At 36.9% G+C, this 27,162-nt stretch overlaps 3 protein-coding genes across 4 annotated transcripts; 1 reads left to right on the top strand and 2 right to left on the bottom strand.

The window, feature by feature from the left end:
- Positions 1–16,101: 16,101 nt before the first annotated feature.
- Positions 16,102–19,342, bottom strand: LOC135759020 (beta-galactoside-binding lectin-like). Its single transcript, XM_065273836.2, has 4 exons — positions 19,188–19,342; positions 17,514–17,593; positions 17,244–17,415; positions 16,102–16,699 (listed from the first exon to the last, which is right to left on the bottom strand). Exons 1-4 carry the CDS (start codon positions 19,188–19,190, stop codon positions 16,553–16,555), a joined length of 402 nt encoding a protein of 133 aa, XP_065129908.1. The 5' UTR covers positions 19,191–19,342; the 3' UTR covers positions 16,102–16,552.
- Positions 19,343–20,374: 1,032 nt separating this feature from the next.
- Positions 20,375–23,131, top strand: eef2kmt (eukaryotic elongation factor 2 lysine methyltransferase). 2 transcript variants are annotated; one of them, XM_065278711.2, is made up of 8 exons: positions 20,375–21,255; positions 21,336–21,398; positions 21,492–21,572; positions 21,679–21,780; positions 21,864–21,997; positions 22,387–22,634; positions 22,760–22,909; positions 22,983–23,131. In XM_065278711.2, exons 1-8 carry the CDS (start codon positions 21,130–21,132, stop codon positions 23,081–23,083), a joined length of 1,005 nt encoding a protein of 334 aa, XP_065134783.1. In that variant the 5' UTR covers positions 20,375–21,129; the 3' UTR covers positions 23,084–23,131. The 2 variants fall into 2 exon arrangements, with proteins under 2 accessions (XP_065134783.1, XP_073670041.1); XM_073813940.1 differs by lacking the exons at positions 21,336–21,398; positions 21,492–21,572 and having other exon boundaries at positions 20,376–21,255.
- alg1 (ALG1 chitobiosyldiphosphodolichol beta-mannosyltransferase) lies at positions 23,123–26,175 on the bottom strand. The gene is made up of 13 exons (XM_065273744.2): positions 25,767–26,175; positions 25,549–25,626; positions 25,364–25,467; positions 25,023–25,171; positions 24,849–24,938; positions 24,661–24,771; positions 24,406–24,527; positions 24,272–24,310; positions 24,109–24,168; positions 23,920–24,030; positions 23,720–23,834; positions 23,562–23,637; positions 23,123–23,463 (listed from the first exon to the last, which is right to left on the bottom strand). The coding sequence occupies exons 1-13, from the start codon at positions 26,125–26,127 to the stop codon at positions 23,326–23,328; spliced, it is 1,554 nt and encodes a 517-aa protein (XP_065129816.2). The 5' UTR covers positions 26,128–26,175; the 3' UTR covers positions 23,123–23,325.
- Positions 26,176–27,162: the final 987 nt, after the last annotated feature.

Below are 27,162 nucleotides of genomic sequence, written 5' to 3'. Positions count from 1 at the left end.
TTTCTGGTTTTGGGTTCAGAAAGTTACACTGTTTTGTACTACTATAAGCTCTTTTATCTCAGAAGATCAAGGAAAATAGTATCCCTCATGATATGACTGCTTTACGCCTTGCTGTTTCCTGTGGCCTGGTTATAGATTAAGCCTTGCATCTCAACTCCCTCATGAGACCTGTTACCCCTGAGGGTGGTGAGAATATTAATTCGGTGAAATGTCTGAAACATTGCCCTGCAGTTCATGGGGTGCAAACTGTGTGTGTGTGTGTGTTGATTTCTCAGCTATTGTAAAATAAAAAACAATCCATTCTCTTTTACTGCCGTTTTACACATGTACTACAATATAAAAGGAAATACATGTAATGCAGCTTTCACATAGGATGCGGTGTGCGCTGCGCTCTCCGCTGGGTTCCTCGCAGTCAAGCTATATATGCTCTGATGGCCAGACCAAAGTAGGCGGGGTTTTCAACAAGTTACTACAGTGTTTATATTTGCGTTAAATAGTCGATGAGGAATACAGAGACTGGTGTTGCTCGTCTCCATTTCACGTAACTTTAAGCATACCTACAACAAGCTGCTTGACTTAAAACACATCTGACATGCCAATTTGAATTGCTACGCGTTTCCATGACACGGCTTTCCTTCCGATGTCTCTGTAGGAGCATAAACTTTATGTCAAAGCTCTGAGAATCCCGAGTATAAGCTTTCGTCCATTTTGCTTGTTTGGATGCCCCGTTTCTATTGGCCGCGCGGGTTATCGTCACAGTTTAACTATTTTGAACTTTGACCGCGCGTGAGCGCAAATTGCGCTCCCCTGCGCTCGCGCTTTGCTCGGCGCAACAAAAAACCTTCCTCGCGCGGCGCAAGCCATTGAAATGAATGGGTTTCATAGCGCAGCGCACACCGCATCCTATGTGAAAGCCGCATAACTTCTAGACGACAACGTTCCTGAAGTTTAGCACCAATCCTAATTACATATAAATGTATGCATTTTGTGTCTTATTATTCATTACAAGGGGAACATTTTGCCACTATGTGTGTTCCCTGTGATTTGAACACTCTTTTGCTGTTAAAGGTCACATTCTTTCTGATCCCATTTTTAAACCTTAGTTAGTGTGTAATGTTGCTATAATAGCATAAACAATACCTGCAAAATGATAAAGCTCAAAGTTCACTGCCAGGCGATATATTTTCTTTAACAGAATTTGCCTTTCAAAGCCTACAGCGAATGGCCGGTTTGGACTACAGCCCTCTAGTTCCTGCGTTAATGATGTCAGTAGAACAGTTTTTGACTAAACTCCGCCCACAGGAATACGTCAGTTTCCAGCTAAGCTAACGGCAAGCTAAACTCCTATCGAATCACAACACACTTAACAAACTACACAATCAGAACTCGTTACGTATTTCTGAAGGAGGGACTTCATAGAACAAGGAAGACATCAGCCCGTTTTTAGGACAGTGAAAACAGCGGTATACAGATAAGTAAATTGTGTGAAAAATACCGTGTTTTTTACATGTGAAACATGAACACATGTTATATTGTGCACTGTAAACACAATCAAAGCTTCAAAAACACAGAAAGAACGGGACCTTTAAAACTAGTTAGAATGTCTGGTTCTAACAAAGTTGTACCATCAATTACCTATAAGGGAGACTAGCATCCATAACATCATAATGTGTAACAGTAACAGTTTTGTTAATCTAAATGGGCTTTCATCAAAACCAACACCAATAAATGATGGATTACCACAAGGACCTGTTCTAGGGCCTTTGTTATTCTCAATACACAGTACATGCTGTCCCTTGGCAACTTAATTAAAAATTTTGTAATTAGCTTCCATAGTTATGCAGATGATATGCAGTTATATATTTCATCAAGAGTAAATGAAATCTGTAAATGATCCAAACCCACCAGTGGAAGATGATGCCGGCCAATGGATGGACCCATACGATGCCCTCAGATGACCCAACACTAGTGGAATAACACAAAAGATACACTAGATACATGTAAAACTGTTTGATGCTCAAACAAGATGTGAATTTTGTGACAGCCTGCATATTATAACTGAGGCAGCAACGTCAACCTGTGACTGATCACAGAGTTTTTATAAAACTACAGCAACCCAAAAAAAGCAACTGTTACATCGGCTTAGACTTCCAGTTGCAAATGAGACCTGTTTGTCTACCCACCTGTCTGCACGCTATCTCATTTGTTAGCTGTAATCCAAGGACTTTCACATGGTTGCATTATCTTACATCAGATTAAGTTAGAATGCAGTGGCATACGCATATACTGGTTGGTGCTGCAGTAAATTACAGTTTAGATTAAGAGGATCTGATGGTGCTCGAACAAAGCTTGAAAAGAAAGTTTGACCTGAAAAACGAAGGAAAATAATAATAAGACCTAACAGCATAAGCATACTAAAAGGGAGAGAGGAAGATCATCCAAAATCTTATAATCACCTTGGACACAACCTCAATATCACTGCAATGCATGCAGGGACTTCCAGCAGCACTACCCAAGAAAAATCCCACCTTTTATCACTGTGGCTCCAGTTCCTAGCATCAGGTAATGGACTCGCTTCCTTGTGCCGCCCAGCTTTGGAGGCAGATAAACGAGCCAATTAAAAGCTTTTGAGCAGAGCCAAGGGCGACAAGGTACTTCCACACATTCTGTAATACAAGACAGGCATCAGGATGTCCTCTGAGCTTGTGCTTCGATCCTAAATCAATGACTTGACTGAACAAATATGCACCCGGTGGAAACATTTATTACTCAGAGGACGTTCATACATTGATAATTATGTTTTTTTCTGTGATATTCCTTCAAATAGACACAATTTAGATCATTTACATTTAAAGCATTAAGGTATAAAAGTGAATCCAATTGTTTAAATTCATGAGACACATTAGGGCAAATTTCTCATTAGAAAAAATCAGATAGGCAGGACCCTTAAGCAAATGTCACCATTTGTTCTCCAAATAATCCCACAGCTGTCTAGGAAAAAGAAGATTATAGATATAATTTGTGATTTTTCAATCCTATGGGTAATAAAGCAATAAGCCACAATAGGCAGTATATGCTACAGTGATTTTACCACAGTAAATGACATTTCCTGTCTTTCCTGTACCCATGTGGTGAAATCACCCGAATGCATTGTAATGAGTGTCAGTAGCAATATGTCAAAGACACCAATGTTTAGAGATTAAAAAAATAATAATAATAATCTGAATAGGGCTGTCACAATGATTAAAGGTATAGCGGAAGATTTTATTTTTCCGGGTGGATCATCTAGACTATTGGTTATCCCAGTTGTCAATCATTCTGTACGTGCTTGGCCCTAGGTTCGCTTTCTGCGCATGCACACTTTCAGGTGTATATGTATGTGTGGTGGGCTACGGTTTCAGCCATTCATTGAAGAGAAAGGCCTCTGAAGAAGGAAACAAGACCAGAGTTTCTGGGAGAATATTTCACACAGGTTGGGCTACCCACTGATGCCTCAGTTGCGAAATTTCTAGTCAACAGGTAAAGTTTGGCATGCTATTTGGAGAAATCCATTTAAAATCACTGCTTGTAAAAGTTGATGTAAGCTATGATTAGCAATGCTAGTCCTGGCACAAGTCACAAACCGCGCAGACACTGTAAACATCTTAATGTATGAGCCATGCCGGCAGCAACTTGTAAACAGAGCGAAGAGAAGAACTAGGCTCGTGCATGCTAAGTTAAGGGCTCGTTATAGTCGTGCGCAGGTCCTACGGCATAGCAGTGATGGCGTAGGTTCCGCGTCGGTTTTCATTTATACTTTTGCGCCATCGTCCACCACGTCGACGTGTAAACACACGCGCGACCGCTGGTGGGCAGTATCCACGCGTGTATCCACAGTAGCAGCGCGACCGTCAGAGAGAAGAAGAAGCTTGGCAAGTTAACCCACAAATGAAGAAGAAACAGCAACTTGTTGTGTATAATTTGAGAAGACCAGCAATGATGGAAGTAAGTAAACACCGACTTTTGATGCAGTTTGAGTTAAATCACTCCTCAACTTGGCTCATCTTTGTTTTCACCGTCACAAATGGAAATACTTATGACGCAGTTTTTTTACCTGACGGGAGGGGTTCTGGTGGACCAATCACAGCGCTTGCGGTCCGCGTAGATCTGACGCGCTGTTAAAATTTTTGCGAGGTGCGCGTCAGGCTACGCAGAGCTACGCACAGGCTACAGATAGCCTTTGCCGTAGCTACGGCGTAGAACCTACGCACGACTATAAATCGCCCTTTAATAGGCGTTCCCTCTTTGGAGCAGGTAGAGTGTTGCGCATGTGCATTTTTTAAAACAAGCGGAGGGGCGGTTCTTTTCAAAAATTCTGGAAAATCTTCCACTTACCTTTAAATAATCGTCTCATTGTGATTGTTTGACCTCATCGCGATGATTTCAGATCACCGCAATGATTGCAGATCTCTCTAAAAACACAAAGGGGAGCTGCAGCGCCTGTATAAATGAGACCGTAGCAGATGGTGCTCACTTTATTGTGTTTATTTCTTGAAGAATTTTCAGTTTTTGAAAGATATATTCATTAAATAATTACTTTTAAATTATGTGTTATGTGTATTAATATTTACTGCCAGGTAAACCTTGCAAAAGATTTCATTTAAATAATAGGGCTAGGCAAAAAAAAAGTTTTTTTTCGATTAATCGTTTTTTTTAACATGGTCGATTAAAAAGTCGATTTTTTTATACATTTTTTTTTCAATAACCTGATCCTGTTTGATCAAGTAATGTGACTGTTTTTCCTTTTTCAGCATACATTTTTCATTTTGCATCAAAATTGTATTGTATTTAACATAACTGAATGCTTTTGAAAATTAGAGATGGGTTCTGTTTTAATGTACCCAAGTGTACCTAAAATAAAAAAGTGTAATGTACAGGTTGGTGGCTTTTAATTTCTTTTTATTAATTACCCACCCTGTAAACTTATGTTCATATATATAAATAAAGTATTTGTATTAAATCTATATTCATTGAGTTGAATCGAGAATCGAGTCTAAAAATCTGTCCGAGAATCAGAATCGAACAGAGAATCGAAATCAAATCGATCCGATAGCTTATGAATCGTAATCGGATCGATCCAGAACATCTGAATCGATACCCAGCCCTATTAAATAATCACAATAATGTGTGAAAATTATTACAAACAAAAAATGTATGAGAATCAAATGTCAAAGCAATAAAAAAAGACAATTAATCGTCATAATCGTCAAAGTCCTAAAACAGGCAATTAATCGATTTATTAGACAATTACTGTCTGCCAAATATAATCGTATATTTGTCTTTGCATAATATAATTCATTCTGATTGTATGCTGCATGCGGTTGTTATGCAACAAACATGCTTAAGAGATGTGCATTTATTGTCATTTTACAACGCAGATCAGCCAATCAAAATTCAGGAAGTGTACACAAAATAATTTCCTAGGTCTAGGGAGTCCGACCTTACAGCTCCAGTGGGGTTTGAACACACAAGTCATCTGTCTTACTTAGACTCAGCCCCGCACCCCTGTATAGACATAATGGATGGGCCCCATTATCACCTTACTCTCTCACTGCCACTAAACACATTTCTCCACACAGGTTACTTATTCCATTTGTTTTTCCTGTCAGGATTCTACGAGTGTCACCCTATCCGGTTAAATGGATAATGCATGTGCAGACTTTCTGTGTGACAGCGAGACAGAAAAAAACGAATAGAAAAAAAGAAATATTGTGATTTTATGATTAACATGAAAACATGAAAGCTTTCACGTCCTTGGTACTATAAATCCGAAAAGTGTATGTGAAAGTCATCTTTTTGTGATTTACTGTTTTCTAAAATCATCCAACATGATGTAAACAACATGATATGAAAATATAACCGTCCTTGATATCTTTAGAATTGTCTGAGTAAGGTCACGTCAGAGACTTAAATCAATGTGAAATCAATGACACAGCATTAAGCTTTACAAAAGCTACCTGTTTTGCTTCTGTTCAAGATGGTGTATGAGAAAAGTGAAAGTGTCTTCCTTGATAACCAATTTAAATAATTAAGCACAATACAATATTACACTAAGGCCCATGCCTCACACTGGTTGCCATTTTGTTCATCACGGTGCTTAAAGAGCGTAAAATGAAGGAAATGTCGTTGCAATTGCCCCATTAACTCAATTATCCGGTTTTTAATTATAGCAATTAGTATAATCTTATATATGCTTTGATTAACTGGCCACAATGCTCTAGCTTTATTTTACAACATTGTTTATATAGCTGAATAATAGGCACAGAGGTTTAGAGCTCCACAAGAGAGTAGCCCATCAGTCTGTCTCTTAAAAGATGAATGAGTATTATTTCATTGATGTGCTATCGCTTGTCTTGCTCTCTCAGCCTGTACTGCTGTGGCTGGTACTGATGATGATGATTTGGGGTAAATGCCACTGTTTGACCTCTGTGAATGTTAAAACATGCTAATACCCACTCCATATCTCTGTGCACATGCCCAGTACAGACCCTCCTTCCCGATTATGCGTGTCCACTCGCGACACTCATAATGTCAGCTCTCCATGGAAACCAGGCCACCGAAAAGCAGCAAGTCTATGACAGAAGACGTTCCATGGCAATGAATTAACATCCGGTAGAACAACAAAGTAATCAAATGAAACACAACTGCAGAGAGACGACTTCAGTCCCAGTCTCTGAAGTGACCAGAAGGGAATTTGCTATTATTATTATTAAAGTAAGTGACAGTGACTGCTTTTGAGAAGCCAACGATATCTAGAGTTGCGATCAAAAGTTTATATACAACTCACAGAATCTGATCAATGCTGAACATTTATTCAAAATTAAACAATAAATTACAGTTTCTTTGCTTTGCCAGCACTGCCCACTCTTGTAGATTCATCCTCACAATATTAGGAAAATTAGACCTTTCCTAAATAAGCATGCTATGCAAGTCCTAGTCCAGACTCTTGTCCTGTCCAGACTGGACTATTGCAATGCATTACTGACCGGGACTGCACAAACAAACCCCTACAGATGATCCTAAAATGCTGCGGCAAGAGTGGTCTTCAATGAGCCAAAGAGGGTGCACGTCACTCCTCTCTTTGTCAAGTTACTCTGGCTTCCTATAGCAGGTTGCTTAAAATTCAAAGCTATGCTCCTGGTCGTTAAAACCACTACTGGTTTAGCGCCCACTCAACTTCACTCGCTTATACAGACTTACGTACCCTCTCGTTCCATGCGCTCTGTTACCGAGTGATGGCTTCTGGTGCTATCCCCCCAAAAATGGAAAAAAATCACTATTGCATAGCTTTTCTGGATCTGTTCCACATCTGTGGAATGATCTGCCGGCCGCGACACGATCTGCTGACTCTGTAGCTGTCTTTAAGAATCAGCTAAAACCCCATCTCTTCCGCCAACATCTCACTTACTAATACAGAGCTTAATATCTTTCTCTATTTTCATCTTTATCTGTACACTTTCTGTGAAAAAATACTAACTAACCCTTGGCTATGTACACTGTGTTAGAGTTATACAAAATAACTTATAATGCTGTTCAAAGTTAGTGTTAAAGTTAATAAATGATTAAAGAATGCTTTTTTGATGTGCTTATTTAATATGTTTATTGATCTAGTTTAAAAGCATTTAAATCCTGCTCAGCCTGTCATGTGCTTTGTTAATGATCTGCATACTGCATACTCTTTATGTTGCAATAGTGTCCACCTCCCACAGATACCATATAAAAACATGTGTTAAACCATACATCATGCTGTGTAGTGTAGTTTATATGATGAATGGACTACATTTATATTTTTAGTTTAAATTGTTTTTTGCAACAGCAATGAAGTGTTTTCTTTAGCGCTGAACATCAAATGGTGATGCTGGGAAACACTATTATACTTGAATTACTTGCTTTGATGGCAAAATTGCAACTTAATGGGGTGGTTTCTGTGGGATTTTTATGTTGTTTTATTAATCTTGCTAATTGCTAAAAGTGTTAAAGTTACAAAGATGTCCAAATAAGGACTGTGGAAATTGATTTTGTTCCATTTTTATATTTCTTTAATTAATCATTTTATTCTATAAACATTGTGTGTTTTATATATGCACTGAGCTATTATGTAGAAATGAGGTGTTTATGTTTGAGAGTGGAGAGTTACCAGTTTTTGTGTGTGTGCTGCAAGGAGGAATTTAGGAATTTACGACTGGCATTGATCAAGATAAGAGAGAGGCCTGAGGGGGAAAGCAAACAGGCGACTATGTCATTAACTAATGCCTTAATGTTCACAGGATAAAATATGCAATGTATTTCTTACTTAATCAGTATTAATCATTATATAATTGATGTAATAAATATAAGATGTTGTCTTTGATAAATTTGTATTAACCAATGAAATGAAGGTTGCATATAGAATAATTTAATGGGGGCATGGCAGCTCAACCTTGAAGAACAGAATCGCGTGTGTGTGTGTGTGTGTGTGTGTGTGTGTGTGTGTGTGTGTGTGTGTGTGTGTGTGTGTGTGTGTGTGTGTTTTCTTTCCTAACAGATGGTTTTAATAATAATTAAAGTGTTTGCTTAGATGTAGTATTGCAGTAAAAGATTTAATATGTGTTTATCTATCTAAAGAATTTAATGTGTGCCATATTCATATAACCAATTTTACAAATAATGAAATGATGTCATGATATTGAAATATGTTTTACATAATAATCACTTTCATCTTACAGCTTATGTTTTTTATAAATGAATGTTTTATTAATGATTTGTTTCTAAGAAAGCATTATAACATGCTATTCAAAGTGGAGGAGTACTGGAGAAGAACTGCAGGGCTCCCAGGGATGAGAGGAGAACAGATTGTTTTTTCTTTGTCTATGTGTGTCCATCTTTGCCTACAGGCTAAAATTGGGTGTGGTGATGGAGTCAGATGGACGAGGGGAACGGCCTTTGTGGGTGGAGATTTTCTGAAGAAACATCGACGTCACATATTTTATAAATAAGCATGTTACTTCCTGAGCTGGTTGTTCGCTACTTGAGAGGACCCAGCGCTGTTAAACTTTTTCAATCTGATCAATAAATATTTGAACTTAGATATTCGTATCTTGTGCCTTTCCTCTAAATTATGAACACGCAATGGACCCTTAAAGTCCAACAATTGGTGACCACCGACGTTTTGTGGGGGGAAAGGAGAGAGTGAGAGGAAGGAGGGTTTCACATTGAAGAAACCAGAGTAAGGGAGGGCTCCATTTCAACACAAAAGACCGGTCTTCTAAAATAAAGGTAAGCAGAAACCTGTTATATCAAATTCTGCTATTGGACATATACCAAATTACTTGTGTTGATAAGGAGATCCGAACTGAATTACAAATTTACATTTTTATAAATTGATCAGAGTGAAAAACTTTTATTTTTATAGATATTAAGAGATTTATTAAAATTGGGTTTGAGGCCCTTAATGTACTAGACATTATAAAGTAATAAGTTTGGGTTAGAGTCCCTTTAATGTACTAGACATTATAAAGTAATAAGTTTGGGTTTGAGGCCCTCGGGTTAAAGTCCCGTAAAGGTAAATTGTGGTTGGAGTCCATTAATGTATTAGACATTATAAAGTACCAAGTGGGTTAAAGTCCCTCGGATGCAAATTCCGTAAATTCTAATTTTAATCCGGATATTATTTAATCGCTTTCAACTTTCGCTAAAAAGACGGGTCAGTAGTCGCGCGGGTGAAACCCCTGAAAACTACTGGTGTATATATTCTTTTGCTAGATTAGAGTGACGTTTTGTGGTTTTTTGAAATTCTGCATGCTTGTAAATTGTGTGAAAATGGCTGAATTTCAGAAAGAGTGTGATGAATATGTGTGTTCACCGGTGTATGTGCCATGGAAAAAATGATAATAGTTTGGAGAGGGACCAACTGTAAAAGACTAAGAGAAAGAGTTGAGAATTTGGACAAGATTGGCTCTGGTTGTTGCTGCCATGCAGGCTATTGAATCAAATAGAAAAGGGGAAGTTTACAGTGGTGCAGCTGCAGAGCAACAGGAAGTTAAACAAGGAAACAGTCAGCCAGACTCAAGTGTGACACCTACGGCTCCTCCTCCAGCTCCACCCCCAGTGAAATCGATCTACCCCTCCTTGCACACACCTACTACTTATGAGAAAGCCAAAGCCCCAATGAAACAGCCTGTTTTTCAAATCAATAGTGGTGAATTAAATGTAGATGCAGATTTTATTTGTGTGAAAATGTAGTGTGTCTGTGATATACTGAGTCTGTTAAAACCATAAATGGCATTAAGCAAAATCTAGCAGAAAGACTGAGGCGAAGCTTTGAAAGAAAAACAACAAATTACAGAAAAGAGTAGAGACCAAGTTATTACATGTGGAAATGAAGATGAACAATTGAAAAAGGACAGAAAATTGTTAAAAGGTGAATGACACAGATAAATTGTATAAAGGACAAAAAGATTTAACAAAATGAAGAGGAGTCTTCATCTGATGATGGAAGGTGGTCACAAGATAAATTTTATTTTAAATTGAAAGGCAATATTTTGCAATGGGTTAAGTTAAACCTTGAAAGGCTGAAAGCTCTCATCCTTTGACATTCAAGAAAGTGACTAAAAAGCTGGCAAGAAACAGACAATGAAAAACTGTGTGTGATATCAAAGTGCTGGAGTTGCAAAGAGAGGAGTAACTCATAAACTGGACTGAAAGCACATTCTATTTGAATGGGACTACACTTGAACTAAAGCAGTGAAGGGGGCACTGCATATGGTCAGAGACATTTACAAGGATGAAACACCAAAAAGACTGAGTGGAATCCAGAAAGAGACTAACAAAGACAATAATGTTCTTGGAGGCAAGAGAAACTGGACAATATTTCACTGGACACTGAACTTTTTCATCTTCATACGAGCCTTTGAGTGAAAAAGGGGAAAGAGTAAACAGCCGTTCAATGTTTAGTAAAGACCTTGTTACTGTAGGGACACAGACAATCTTTATGAGAAAATCAGCTTGACAAATTTAAAAGCTGATCAAGAACTTTGTTGTTAGGTGTGACTACCTGTTCTGAAATCAAATCAGACTCCTATTAATCTGACAGGAAGAAATGCATAATTGAATTTGGTATCTACAGAGGAAGTCAGAATTCCACTGATGGTACTGAGCTAAAAAGCAAATATATATGGCATAGAACAGCTATGGCAGAAAGGAAATTAAAATAGATAAAAGAAATAAATTGAAAAAGAAAAAAGAACACCATAGAACACAATAAAAGGTAAACAAGAAAAGCTGTGACAATAGAAAAATAACTGATTATTGTAACAAACTTTGTATTTAAGGAAATTGCCAGCCCAGACATCATATATGTGCATGAAGGTGTTCACATGGCAGATCTAATCACTGAGGGTGAGCCAAAGGATTGTATACCATTGACTGATATAAAATTATTATTATTGTAATTAATTGTAATTGTTATACCATTGACTGACAAAAGCAAACAAATTGAGAGATGGTTTGTTAGCGGTACCACTGACAACTACCCCACCGTTAATCACACTGTTTACAGATGGTTGTTGTTTCAGAGCAGCAGATGACACATTGAAGGCAGGTTTTGCAGTTGTTGAACAAGTTGTGGGTGATTTTGTAACACGACTGAGTGGTAGATTGAAAGGTAAACGGTCAGCACAGAGAGCTGAAATGACAGCTGTAATCAAAGCCTTGCACTACACTGGTGAAGAGAGGGTGATTGTTTATAGTGAATCTGCATATGTGATTGGTGCAGTATATATGGAACTGCCATATGGCAGATAGGTGGGTTTGAAACCAGGAAAGGCCGGCCTATAGTAAATGCTAGCAAAGCCTGACACATACTACAGGCTGTTAAGGTACCTAATGACGTGGCTGTTGTCAACTGCCTAATAAACCACTTATATCCCCAACCATGGTTTCCCAAGACAAAGTTAGATCTGACAAACTGATAAACACGCAATGGAATTGACATATAGTTTCGGGGCTGCTTATCACCCCAATGTTAGAGAAAAGATGAAATAATGAACCTGACTTTGACATTAAAACTTGACTTGACAAACTATGTGCACAGACAAAAATAACATGGCTTGACGCATTGCCAATTGCATTAATGCCTATTCGCTCTTCTGTTAACAGGATTTCTGGTTTCACAACCTTTGAATTGCTTACAGGTCGACAGTTTCCAGGTCCAAGGCATGACGTGGTGCAGGATCCCATCCTGCCTCTAACACATGACGTTTCATCTGACAAACTAACTGCTATGATTGAAAATTTTTCCTGACAGGCTACCACACAACGAAATTGTGAGAACGACCCAGCTGTTAGAAATGATGATTGGGTTTCTAACAGACACAGGTGTGGACCTGAGGACTCAGGTCCAAGAGAGGGAAAGTGTTGAAAGTGAAAGTGAATCAGCTGGAATACAGAGAGGACAAACAGGAAGTGGTAACACATCAGTGGTAACACTCACACAACACCAACAACAAAGTCAACAAACACTCTGTAAAATTGTGCATAAAAAAGGTGACATTTTTTCTAGCCCAGCAACAGAACCCCTAGCACACTGTGTGAGCACAGATTGTGCCTACGGAGCAGGTATAGCCGTACAATTCAAAGTGAAGTACGGTACACAAAAGGTTGTAAGACAGAACAAACACACAGGTGAATGTGCAGTTACCCACGAGGACGACGGCAGATTGATTTTTCATTTAATAACAAAACAAAATTGTACTGATTTACCAACATATGAGAATTTTACCTACAGCCTCAGATGTATGAGAGAGTGGTGTGAGAAAGAAAACATAACAAGTGTATCTACTCCCCGGCTGGGGTGTGGCCTGGATAAATTGGATTTCCACAAGGTGCTGGATATCCTGACAGAAGTGTTTAGAGATCTGAATATCACAATTACCATATATTCATTATAACCTGGGTAACTACATACCAGATTGACCTTTGAATTTTGATCTTTGAATTTCTTAAGTTTCTTATATAATTCTACAGTATTAATTTCATATTTCATTTTTTCTTTTCCTTTTTGAATTTACGATTGTTATTTGAGTATTAGCCAATAGGCATAAGTGTATTTTTTCCACAGAGATGAAGCTATATGGAAATTGGAAGGTTCTGTGGGCCCTAGGAGTTATAACTGCAATTATAATCACAATAATATTTAGCATAAACAATGGAGGTAATTTGAAAATTGACAAAAGGTCCAAGATAACACCACAAGATCAGTGCTTAAAGAGATATGGGGGAATTGAATTACACAAAAAATTCAACGATATCATACACCTTTGATTTATGCAGTGTGATAGATTGTGGAGGGCAATAGGTACCTCTATAGTAGTGTCCATTGGTGTATTTGTGGCTATCCTGGTCACTTGTGGATGTTGTTGAATCCCCTGTCTCAGATCCCTGTGTAATAGGCTGATAGTGTTTGCAATAGAGAAAAAAGAAAATCCACCCCCATACAGCATGCCGCTATTAGGCCTACAAAACCTGGATGAGGATGAAGAAGAAAATGTGTGACCTCTTTCAGAGGTCAAGAGAGGGAATTGTGGGATTTTTATGTTGTTTTATTAATCTTGCTAATTGCTAAAAGTGTTAAAGTTACAAAGATGTCCAAATAAGGACTGTGGAAATTGATTTTGTTCCATTTTTATATTTCTTTAATTAATCATTTTATTCTATAAACATTGTGTGTTTTATATATGCACTGAGCTATTATGTAGAAATGAGGTGTTTATGTTTGAGAGTGGAGAGTTACCAGTTTTTGTGTGTGTGCTGCAAGGAGGAATTTAGGAATTTACGACTGGCATTGATCAAGATAAGAGAGAGGCCTGAGGGGGAAAGCAAACAGGCGACTATGTCATTAACTAATGCCTTAATGTTCACAGGATAAAATATGCAATGTATTTCTTACTTAATCAGTATTAATCATTATATAATTGATGTAATAAATATAAGATGTTGTCTTTGATAAATTTGTATTAACCAATGAAATGAAGGTTGCATATAGAATAATTTAATGGGGGCATGGCAGCTCAACCTTGAAGAACAGAATCGCGTGTGTGTGTGTGTGTGTGTGTGTGTGTGTGTGTGTGTGTGTGTGTGTGTGTGTGTGTGTGTGTGTGTGTGTTTTCTTTCCTAACAGATGGTTTTAATAATAATTAAAGTGTTTGCTTAGATGTAGTATTGCAGTAAAAGATTTAATATGTGTTTATCTATCTAAAGAATTTAATGTGTGCCATATTCATATAACCAATTTTACAAATAATGAAATGATGTCATGATATTGAAATATGTTTTACATAATAATCACTTTCATCTTACAGCTTATGTTTTTTATAAATGAATGTTTTATTAATGATTTGTTTCTAAGAAAGCATTATAACATGCTATTCAAAGTGGAGGAGTACTGGAGAAGAACTGCAGGGCTCCCAGGGATGAGAGGAGAACAGATTGTTTTTTCTTTGTCTATGTGTGTCCATCTTTGCCTACAGGCTAAAATTGGGTGTGGTGATGGAGTCAGATGGACGAGGGGAACGGCCTTTGTGGGTGGAGATTTTCTGAAGAAACATCGACGTCACATATTTTATAAATAAGCATGTTACTTCCTGAGCTGGTTGTTCGCTACTTGAGAGGACCCAGCGCTGTTAAACTTTTTCAATCTGATCAATAAATATTTGAACTTAGATATTCGTATCTTGTGCCTTTCCTCTAAATTATGAACACGCAATGGACCCTTAAAGTCCAACATTTCCCAGACAGGGATTAGTTTAAGCCAGGATTAGGCCTTAGTTTAATTATGAAATATAACTAGTTTTAACAAACATGCCTTACTAAACATTACTTGCGTGCATTTTGAGGCAAAACAAAGGGCACTGATGTGTTTTAAGATATGTCAGTGCAAAATCGAAATAATTAAATAAATAAATATACCCATGAAATGTTTCTTAAATACATACATGCATGTGTGTATTTATATATACAAAATAATTTTACACAATGCACACTTAATTTGCCAAAACAAACATTTATTTTGTATGCGATTAATCGCGATTTATATTTGGTCAGCCCTACAGATCCCTAATTAACGTTACGCTTCAGCTCTGTTCTTTCTGCTCTGTAAAATGGCGCCAAAACAATAAAGCTCTGGTTACACAGTTTCAATTGGAAACTGATCTTAAAATGATTACCGTCAAGCACATTACATCATTTCTGTGACTCACGTCTTTTGAATCTATTATTTAAGATCATGTGTGTACCGTAAGTAAAATGGAAATAAAAATGTTCATACCTGTACTGTAAAAACATCCAGGTGTTATAAACTTCAGTAAACTTAATCCTATCAAAGGTCTTCGATATACCGGTGGAGTTTCATAAACATTTGCAATTAATGTAACACTAATCGTTCTTTGTTTTATAACGGGTTATAAAGCAGCGTAATCCAGTGTGAGTGTGCCACCTGCTGTATCGGAGGGCGAAGTATCACGGCTTTAATTATTCTGCTGCAGTTACAGGGCGGTTTGCCGACAGGATTTATCCTAAAATTCATGTTTTAATTTCAAAACACCTTGTACTGACATATTTTAACATATATAAGTGTCATTGTTTTGTCTCAAGATGCACAATTGTTTTTTGTACGGTTTGTGTGTAAAAACTACTTAATGTTCTAAAATAATTAAGGCCTAGACCTGGATTAATCTAAATATAAATATAAATATAAAATGCTTAAGAAATTAATTACAACGTATTACAAAAAATATCTCATATACCAAATCAGCACAAATGATACATTAATTTACCCATCAACTCCTTGCAAAGTTGTATCTCAATAAATTAAAGGTTTACAAAAACATTTAATATACAGTACCATTGTGATGTCATCACCGTTTCAATATCTAACTGACATTAAGTGCTTTCTTCTACATATTAATCATTTTTGTCATGTTACTACGATCGAAATTATAAGAATCTGTTTTTTGTTTCTTCAACCACACACCTTGAGCACCACTTAATCAGAAAAGACTTTTCGGCCCAAAACACAAAAAGCAGATAAAAAAGACAAATGGCTTTTTATTTGTGAGAACATGATTTTATTTTACTGCTAACATTTAACGGCTTATAACTTTGCTTTAGTATCAAATAAGGAATATTTATTTATATTTAGGCACATGTTGTTTAAAACTGCAGAAAAAAGTAACTTAAAAGTTACCTAGTTCAGAAAATGTCAACCACCTCTGCTACTGTAATGTTTTAATACAGAGCAACTAAAATCCATGGAAAATTTACTGTAGTTGTGCTCCCTCTAGTGGTCGACATTGGCAGTACTACAACACTATTCTTATGCTGATTTTGCACACAAGTGACAGAATGTACTGTAATTGAGAGACAGAGATTGCTGCCTCTATAATGAGTAACAATACTAATAACAAAGCTGGATAGGTGAAAAGACAGAAAAAACACACAACAGTGAGTTGTGTTAATTTTGTTCTCATTCTGGTCAAGTCTACTTAATTTCGATTCCATGGATCCTGACTTCACCATCAAATTGCATGTACGTGTACTTCTCAGCGCCTGGACGGTTAGGGAAGTGAACTTCAGAGCCATCTGTAAGTTTCACCTGGAATTCCTCGGGGGTGAATGAGATTTTTATCTATAAAAACGATAAAAGTAGTAAACATGTCAATTTAAACATTATTAATCTAAAATTAGATTAATAATTAGATTAGCATTTTTTGCGGGGTGCACGATTTTTTAAAAATGCTTTGGAAAAGGAAGTCAAGCCTAATACCAAAACCAGCAGTAAGGGGCGTGTCTACTAACCAACAGCCTAAGCCTGGGTTGCATTTGTGTGGGGCGGGTCTATTAAAAGAAGGTCCAGATTCTATTGGGGTAGGGGCGTGTTTGTTTAGGTGATTTCAAATATCAACATTGGCTTTCAGAGATCGTGCACCCCGCCTTTAAATGACTTTACACAGCAATTTTTGTGCAAAATTCAAGGCAACAAATAATGTACGTAAAAAAAGTGTGAGAATAAACTTGTATTAAAAACCATAATAATCAATAACATATTAGCACTTAATATTTTAATGGATATCATGATAATACTGTTGTTTAAAGTTGTTTTGGCAACGATAATCGCGATGGGACAGTCTGGTATTGTGACAGTCCTGTATAGGCCTATATGAAAGTCTTGCCTGAAACTCCTCATTCTGATTGAAGGGAAAGGAGCCCGGTCTGTGCTCCTCACACCATTTACCACCCTGGTATGAATTGCACACTATAGCACGCTGGTCACCATGGGCATCAAAACGAGGGTTGAAGTGTAAAGCAATTTCTTCAGGACTTCGACCAATGTTAATAGCAAAACTGCAAAAAAGAAATAAGGTATCAAATAAGAGTCATTACTCCTTCAAATGTAACTCTTTTGCTTTTTCACAGCAAATGTTACTACGTAGCCTACTTACTTTGTGGAGTCAAGAGTGGGGACTCCAGTAAGGGTAAGAGTCTGTCCCACCTTAAAGGACATGTTCTGCACGACCACACCCTGTTAAAAAAGAAAGAGCCTGACATGACCATTTACTCTTTATAAATTGTTCTCCTTTTCCATGTGCTGATGTGATTTATTTGAGATACACACTATATATACACATAACATGTGAATCTACTCAAACTTCAATTAGCCTGGCAGTGTGCCTGGTTTTCCCAAGAAAATGAAGGAGGAAACAGAGTTTTCCTAAACGCTTGAGAGGGAAACCCTGGAAAAGCCAAAGGCAGAGAGCCAGATTTGAACTTTTCTAAAACTGCAGTTGCAAGGGAAAGATTCCCCGATTGAATCCTCCAGGTGTTGACGTGTACGACCACATATATTGAAAGAAGAGTTAATCCTCAGTCATTAAACTTTTAAAAATAAGTTTACAGCATCTGAATAGATCTGATACGTTGAGAAGTGAGGTCAGCAGCTGTGACCTTACAAACGTGATTTATAAAAGCCTCCATGATTCAAAGACCAAGGACAGTAGATTTTTATAATGATGGTAGAAAAGGCAGGCAACAGCTGCAAAATGTTGAGAGAAAAGGCACTTAAACAAGAAAGGGGGCCAAAAAGAGAGACTGAATGAGAAGGAGAAAGTAAAGCACTCAGATTCCTTGGAATCTGAAAGCCCATGTATAACAGAGGTGAATTCTTTCCACATTAGTCGCTGTATTATTCTGAGAATAAGTAACTGTAAAGTTGAGCTTTTATGTCTGTTGCAGAAATATCCTTATAGAGCAATGCGACATGCTTTCTCTCTCTCTCTCTCTTTTATTTTACTCCCTCTCTCACACAGTCTAACCCTCTGGGTAGACTGCAGAAGACAGCTGCGGGAAGCATTAAGATAAACATTGCTGGCAATGACTGAACGATTGAATCACACTGCCTTTTCTGTGCTGATAAAGCAAGCATGCTAAAGGTCTCCATTAAAACTTTCAGTTTTTTATTCCCCTGGGTGCTGCTGAATGGGCTTTGATCATAGTGCTGAGCTGAACAACTTTTTATTTTTTGGTCTAGATCTGTAAAAATGGCAAAAGATTAAAGATTAAGGTAAGTTAAATTACTCTAAAATTTGACAGCACGTTTTTACTATGTTTTTTTTTTTTTTTGTAAAATAACCCATGACTTTCCCATGATTTAATTAAGTCTGCAAAAGGATGATCTATGGATGTTTTGTGAAACAAGGCACAATAAAAAACACAAGCCTAAGTTGTTGAAAAAAAGAAAAGAAAAAGGGAAGCATTCAGCACTTATTTCTAAACCCCATCGCATATTGATTATTCAATTATAAACTACATTCCTGAGCATAACAGTAACTTTACTCTGTATGTAAGACCACACCCATGAATAATGCACGTGGAGAGTTATAATAACTATGAATGGACCAAACAGACAATAATGTACAATATTAAGAGACAAATCTGCAGAATAGCCTACTGTAGCAGAGATCCATTGTTACACGTACACAATACTTGACAAAGATATATACAGTAGAGGTAATTTCAGATATAAGTGAGCTTCTTTTACTCAAACAACTCTTAGTAAAAATGCAACTATAGGCAAAGAACAACATATCGAGAATGTAGTAAATAAGTATGCTACTTACCATTTTTGCAAATTCTCTCTTTTTCCCCCAACTACGATGTGAAATAAAGCGTCCAGGAGACAGCTGAAGTATGCGGTGCGCTTCTTATGTCCACTGCAGGGCTGGCAGACCGATCTTTAGATGACTGATCTTTATTTCATCCAATCTGAATGCTTTGCGTAACTCCACTTTGACCAATTGCAAAAAGGTATGAGGGGTCAAGGAGTCTATTCTAGTATCATACCTTAGTAATACGCTATAAATACTTACGAATAATTAGCCTAAAACAGGCGAATATAACTTTTGAGAACGCTTATTTGAATATGTAAAACCTAATTTATTACAAAAACCGAATTTAAAATTAAGAATTGATTATTATAGGTTAACACGTTGCAAAATCAAATAGGTCATAAAGAAAATCAGTAATGATCAATTGAATGATCAATAGGTGATGTATTTCTGATCAGTGTGCAAGAATACTCGGTATTTGTGAGAGTGGTGACATAAAGGTGTGGTGTCGCCCATTTGCGCTGCATTGCGAAATGACGAGTGTTTGTTTATTTTCTTTATTACAGAAGTAAACAATTTGTCTTTTGAAATTATCGAGATGTTTTAATGCAATGATTAAGAGCGCCGCAATATGTGTCTTAAGACAGTCACGAGCTGCAAACTGAGAAGATGCTCAGCAGAGGAAATGACGATTTTTGAGAAGGGCATATGTCCTATCATCACTTTACAACATGACATGTTGAGTAATGCCACAAAATGAAAACAGGAACAGGTTGCCAAGGCAACATAAAAATAAAGGGTGAGATTAAAGGAAACCACTAGACTGATGACTAAAAAAGAGAAAACACCAGGTTCTTTTACGTACAGAGGTCGAGAGTATTTATTTTTGCTTGCTTGTTTTTTCGTTAATTTTCTCATGATCTAGAGATAACAAAAGGTGTTTTCTCGTGATCTCGACTTAATGTTCTCAAGATAACAAAAGTTGTTTTCTCGTGATCTCCACATACAAAACTTGTAATGTAATTAAAGCTACGCGTATTTAATAGAACGTTTTTTTTTTTGTAGACAGCAAAAACATATTTTGATTAATTAGCATGGATGAACAAATAAGATTTTACTTGTATCAGGGATTCGCTCAAGCTGAAATAGATCTGTCAATAATTGACAATTTGAAAGTTGTGCATTTAGGGACCGTTTCTAAAGTAAGTCATTCCATTTAAATGCCGTTTAAATTCAACAGTCACAAAACCAACTGCCTACAGTGCATGGTTGTCAGCTAATGCACAATTTTTAGATTTTTGATATCGATTGAAATAAACTGTTAAATATTACTGAAAATAGAAACATGTACATTATTACTTTAGATATGGTCCCTAAATTCACGAACATAAAACAGTCTATCGGCAAACTCAAACTCATATGCATCAGCAGTACACTTCAAAATAAACGAAATATTATGGACAGGATTTTTTTAAGGTTGAGATCACGAGAAAAGTCGTGATCACGAGGAAACAAGCAAGCAAAAATAAAAATATGGATGAACTCTCTCGGCGTTCTTTTTTTTACTCAAAACACATTTTTTATCTTTATTTTTTAAAGGCAAGCAGATCTGTGTTGCATCTGCTAGACTTTAGTTTTGTAAGTTGATGGTTTGTCAGAGGTAAAAAAAAAATAAAGTTTTATACGATAACAATCAACTACAAGTCATAAAATGTTTCGACAGCAGCATCCATAAATACGTTTTCGTTTTTTATTATCATCAGGAATGATCCGAGCGGCAGGTGGCGCTCCAGATATATAAATATATAATGTACATCCGAGCGGCAGGTGGCGCTCCAAAAAAAAAAGTGTGTCATGGACGTCATACACACAAAGAAATTCACTGTCAAATTCATACATGCGTCTTCCACTCTTTCGGACTACAAAAACAACAGCAACAAACCGTTGGTGAAAGATGAACAATGCACATCAAGTGACAGTTAAAGAGCAAGAAAACATATGTGACAACACTAAAGACGTCACGCACATTTTTCAAGTGAACTTCTTCGCTATGTGTCTTTTAAATACTTTTCCATGGGATGTAAGTATCTGCTACCGATCTATACACACTTAGAACCTACAGTTAAGCTTTTATGCTATTGTTAATGTGATGTGTTATAGTTATTAGACAGGGAACTTAAAACATCAAAGACTTCGGACATAATTTTGAAGATTCTTGAGAAGGTAAACAGTCGCTATGAAAATAAATGAATTAATGAATACTTCAAATATTCGCACTGTATTTTTATTTTCCTTCGATTTTTTTTTTTTTTGCAGACGTGTTTAAATCCAATTTGTTGCAAGAATCCTCCCTCCGTGAAATACAGGAGACGCTTCCTAACAGAATTAATTAAAAGGGTTGGTTTTGTTGCTCTTCAAGGCGCATAAATAATTCATAGTTTGTATGCACGTGTTATATTTATTGAAATACAGCTTGTTTTTTAATGACAATTACGTATTACAGCATGAGATGTTGGAGGCGGAGCCATTGGATATACTGTACGAAGCGCTGGGTGACGTCATGATCTCACAGGAGGGGGACACGTGCTACAAAACCTACTTATTGGTAGACCACATTAGCATTAATTGAATGATAAAAATGACACTGATACAGTATAAACCATACCTCAAAATGTTGCATCTTGACAGCCAACAGGAGATGCTTTTAGTCTAGCAGAAAATGTGGCTCTCATCTCTGATGGCACAACAGGTCTGGTTACCTGGGAAGCTGCATTGTACCTGGCTGAATGGGCTCTGGATAACGCCAACGTGTTTAAAAACAAGTAAGACTATCACTTTAATATACTTTGTGCCACTTGGCATTGTTGCTTTTTAAACCCAGAAACAAAGGTTTATACAAAATAACAAAAATGAACTACATAGGCCCCCTACAGGGGAGGTTTCCTTGACAGGGTTTAGATTAATCCAGGACTAGGCCTTGGTTATTAGGACATTTAAGTAATATTTACAAACATACCTTACTACCAACATTACTGATGTGCATCTTGTGACAAAACTATGGCACTGATCTATTTAAAGATTTGCTTTCAACTCAAGCAAACATATTAGTCTTGGATTAGATTTAATACACAAAGTCTGAGCAAACTAGTAACATTGGCTATTGTTAACTGTGTTTTATTTATCCTTCTGTTGATCTGTGCTGTGCATGCAGGACTGTTCTCGAATTGGGCAGCGGGGTCGGACTCACTGGCATTGTAGTGTGTCGATCGTCCAGCCCAACCAAATACATCTTCAGTGACTGCCATCAGACTGTGCTCCAAAGGTTGAGGGGCAATGTCGCAAACTGCTTAACCGACTGTCACAGTAACAGCGTTTCAGTGTGTGTGGAGCAAGTGGACTGGCAAAATGTTTCGGACGAGCAGCTGCAAAGAATTCAAGCCAACACCATCATTGCCGCAGGTGATACTTTGATATAAATGCACACAATGTAGCCGATTTGTTTTATTATTGTGTTTGTTCAAGCGTGGTCCGTGCTGGTCAAAATGGGCAGTGAACCAAACTTTACAGTAACTGTGTCTATGCAGATGTGGTTTATGATCCTGATATCATTAGCTGTCTGGTGAGACTCCTAGCGAGGCTTCTGAACTGCAATTTTCAAGAAAGCCACCCTGATGTTTACATTGCATCTACTGTACGCAACCCAGAGACATATGACTGCTTCAAGACAGAACTAGGTAGGACTTTTCTATAATGAATTAACCACGTTTGTGTAACTTGATGAATAAAATGTTTGTTTTTTATTTGCAGAAAAGGCTGGATTGAGACATGACATTATTACAGATTTTGTTACCCAAGTATTCCCTTACAACAGAGTCTCCACTATAGAAGTCATTAAAATACATGTATGACAAAACAGTCAAGATCATTTTGTAATAAAATATTTATTTACATATTTACATAGTGTGCTTTTTCTCATGTTCAAGTCTTTTCCCATGGCATTGCTGGAATGCTGATTGTCCCACTATAAGGACAGCTTAGAATTTTTACCCTGTGCAAATACCTGACAGTAACTTTCTATTAAATTATTAAATAGCAGTCAAAGGACTGGAGAGCCTGATTTACAAACCCATTGTTTAAATTCTATTGATGATCAATCACAGTGCTCTTTAATAAGAGGCAAGACGTTATGGTCCCAGTTCTCATCCCAGCGCTGCTGCCCGCTTTCCCTTAGATTCTTCCTGAAGAGGCGCAGTTTACCCTGTTCACCTGGGAAGTTTGAAAAGAGAAGCTACAAAAAAAGATACAACATAACAGAATAAGCTGTGCACAACATCAGATACATCACATTTAGTGTGGAAGTCATCTTAAAGGTCACAGATTTCGTACCTTTAGCTGTTCAGACAGTTCACTGGGGTCTTTAAAAATCAGCCCATTTTCTTCATGTTTCACGAGTTCATGCAAACTACCAAGAACAGAATATCAGTTGTTGCTTTTTAAAATAGTGCGAACTAACACATGCACGTAAAGACCGATCTCAGTCTTACCATTGAAAACGTATGGCACAGACTGGCAAACAACATCCGAACATATCAACCACTTTCATTGGAAGGTCAAGACCACTGGAGGATTTGTGCAAGCAGACCCCAAGATCAGCCGAACCTGTGCCAAAACAGCATGCTCGGGTAAATGTAAGATGCGAAGATCCGTGCTAAAAATGCAAAGATCTGTGTAAGATTTCTCTTACCGAGTAAAACAGGATAATCCTCAGCTTCTAACCATGGAGTACAAATCTTGACATGTTTGAAGTCTTTAGAGTCAATCAGCTTCTTGTAATATTCCTTCTGAGGACCTTTACCTGTATTGACACATCAATGAGTGTAGGACACATACAGGTTTACGGTTCGCTGTATAGATATTAGACATTGTGGTGTACCTGTAATTGCACAGACCAGTGATGGAAGTTTGTCCCCTTTTTCAACAAACTGCTCATAGTCTATAAGAGAAAGAATGAAGATAATGTTTAAGATCATTCACTTATATATAGCCGAACAGGTTCAAATTTGTAACAGGTATGTGTAGAGATTTTAAAAAAATACCTTCAAGTGCCTGTAAAAGAATTGAGAAATCTTCATCCTCTGGTGAAAGAACATAATAAAGAATTACAGTATTTTAATTAAATAAGAAAGGACACTATTTTTACAGCTCAGTTTGGGACATCTAAAATACTGACCTGTCCAGCTGGTGCTGCTGATAAGTAACGCAGGTCGTCCAGGAGAGGGCGTCACAGCTCCTGTTTGAGTATTACGCTCTGTGAAGGCTGTCAATTCTGTGTGCTCTTTGCTGACCTGAGAACTGCAAAATTACACCAGCATTTTATAATCTTATGATAAACATAAGCTAAATATGCATGTAATGATAAATACCTTCTTTCATACAATGTGTATCTGTATGCAAGAAAGCAAACGGTTAAACCACATGAAAATACCTTGGCTTAAATGCTGAATAAACACTCCCGATTCTAATAAACAGCTCATGTTGAAGTTTCAAAGGTGTTTCTCTAAATATTGAGGGTGGCTTGTCATATAACGTGGTTGCCCTGCAATTGAAAAATATTGACCAGGTTGTAATTCAAATAAAACATTAATTATTTGGTTTAAATTTTTTCTTGCTTACTTGATATTCCAGTTCTTCTGAAGATCCCCTCTCATCGCATTGGTAACACATAGGTTAAGATCCGAGAAACAACCAAAAAGCTTTTCATACCTTCCAACAAAGTTTAAACAAGTCCATATCACCACTTCATAAAGAAAAGTCACTGTTTCTATGTTTTTAAAAAGCGTTGCTTACCATTTAGCAACCTTTACAATCGGATGCTTCTCTCCGTGACTAAGGGCCATTATGGTGTAGCCATAATTGTGCCAATCTATGATAAACTGGTTTCCCCTTAAACGACTCACCAGCCATGCCACTGCTATACCAGGCAATCCAGGTGGGTTCTACATGATGAAAAAAAATGTAATTCAGAATTGCATATATTATCCATATCATGAAAGAGTTATACTGTAATATACTGCAGAGCTGCAAAACGATTAACTAATTGTTTGCAGAAAAAAAGTTTTGTTTACATCATATATTTGTGTTTACTGTGTATAATAATGATGTATATATAAATATTAGGTGGCATATACCTGCATAAGAATATAGCCTTGGTCCTCAATCTTCATCAACACATAGAAGAGCTGAAAAGACTGCAGTATCACCTTACAGACATATCTGAAGATTTTAGGTCCGACTGAAAGGCAAGATGCAGATCCCATTGTTTAAAGCAGTTTTATTGTGACTCTGCAAAAAACTTTATGAATGTTTGTATTACATCTGAGTCCCTTTAGTTCTGAAATGGGAAGTATGTCTATCCTCTCATCCTCAAGAATGTCTTGGTGAGGAGTAGTCCCTATGTAAACAACATACCAGCGTTAGTAGAGATACTAAAATATGCACCTGTCTCTTGTATCCAAGCATACAGTTTATAAGCCTGCGTTTCTTGTATTATTTTTGATAATGGGTTTAAAAACAATGTAACGTTATACGTACCAAGAAAGCCAATAAGGGTGACATTGTATCCATGTCTGCTGAAAGAGAGCGCATGATACTGCATACGAGGACTGCGCCCTATATCTCCCAGCACCAACACGCAAACGTTCAAATGTGCAAATTCATCTCGTCCCTTCAAACCACTGGCTAGCATAAAAATAAGCACCACTACAGCGACTGGAAGAAGAGCCCACGACAAACTTAGCCCGGATAAAAGTCCCAAAAGAACCAATGAAACAGTTACTACGGCCACTGCCGCATTGGCATCCGCCATTGTGTTTCCTGCTTGTGACGTAGCCAAATGTAGGGCAGGAAATTTAAAGAGACACGAACTCACAAAGTTACCCACCTTTTTTTTCATTTTCAAGATGTTTTAATTAACACCAGATTATTATCATTATGCAGTAACAAAAAGGTTACTAAAACTTAAAATGTATGTGCACTTTTTGGTGTTTTTATATAATTGGCGTTCCTTGAACACCTGGGTTTCATTTTTCTTCGTTCTGTTATTATATTCACATATGTTTTCTATAAGTATCTATATAACTATAATAATAATATAATAATAATAATAATAATAAAAACACGACACGAACTAATAAGGTTCATAACATAACAAGAAAGATATTGAATTTTTTACATGTCTTTTTGAAGTTATTTTGGTCTGACTTTAAGATCTTTTATAGAGATTTTGGGATCTGATATTATTTTGGGTGCAAAAGTGTATTATTTTTATGACAAAAGTTTAAATAGAAAAACGTATTTTGTGCTTTATTTATTTAATCATTTTAGGTAGATTAAATGTACATAAATGTTGATGTTCAAAGAAAATACCTAACTTTCAGTAATTCTTAAAGTGTGGTCCGCGGACCACTAGTGGTCCGCTTAACCCCCGCAGTGGTCCGCCAAAAGATGACATAAACTAGTGTTTATACAATCGTCATTTATTTAAGTATTTTTTTAAGCACTTGCGAAACTGTGATATCAGTTCTTGCAATTGTGTTTTAATAACGTAAAAATGGATCGGTGGCTACACTGTTAACCCTGATATTGTCTTTACTTAAACAATCAAATAAACATCACTTAATATTTTCTGTTTTGAAACCAAAGCTTAAAAAAGTTTAGTTGATTTAACTTTTAAGCTTACAAAATCCATTAAACTAAAACATTCAAGTAGAATGAACTTAAAATTATTAGTTCATGTTGTGAGGAATACCCATAATCCTTTGCGCCTGAATACTTTGATTATTTTCTGCTTTTTCACAGAATAAAAACTGATAAGAACTTTCACTACTTAAATATTTGTTAATAAAATGTCATATAGGTTTAAGCTCTTATATTATTGATGTTGTTTGGTTGTAAATTATAATTTTGTAAAGTCACCGTTCAGGTGATC

This window comes from Paramisgurnus dabryanus, chromosome 3 (assembly GCF_030506205.2).
Source record: "Paramisgurnus dabryanus chromosome 3, PD_genome_1.1, whole genome shotgun sequence".
NCBI lineage: Eukaryota > Metazoa > Chordata > Actinopteri > Cypriniformes > Cobitidae > Paramisgurnus > Paramisgurnus dabryanus.
This window is presented reverse-complemented; position numbering and strand designations above follow the sequence as displayed.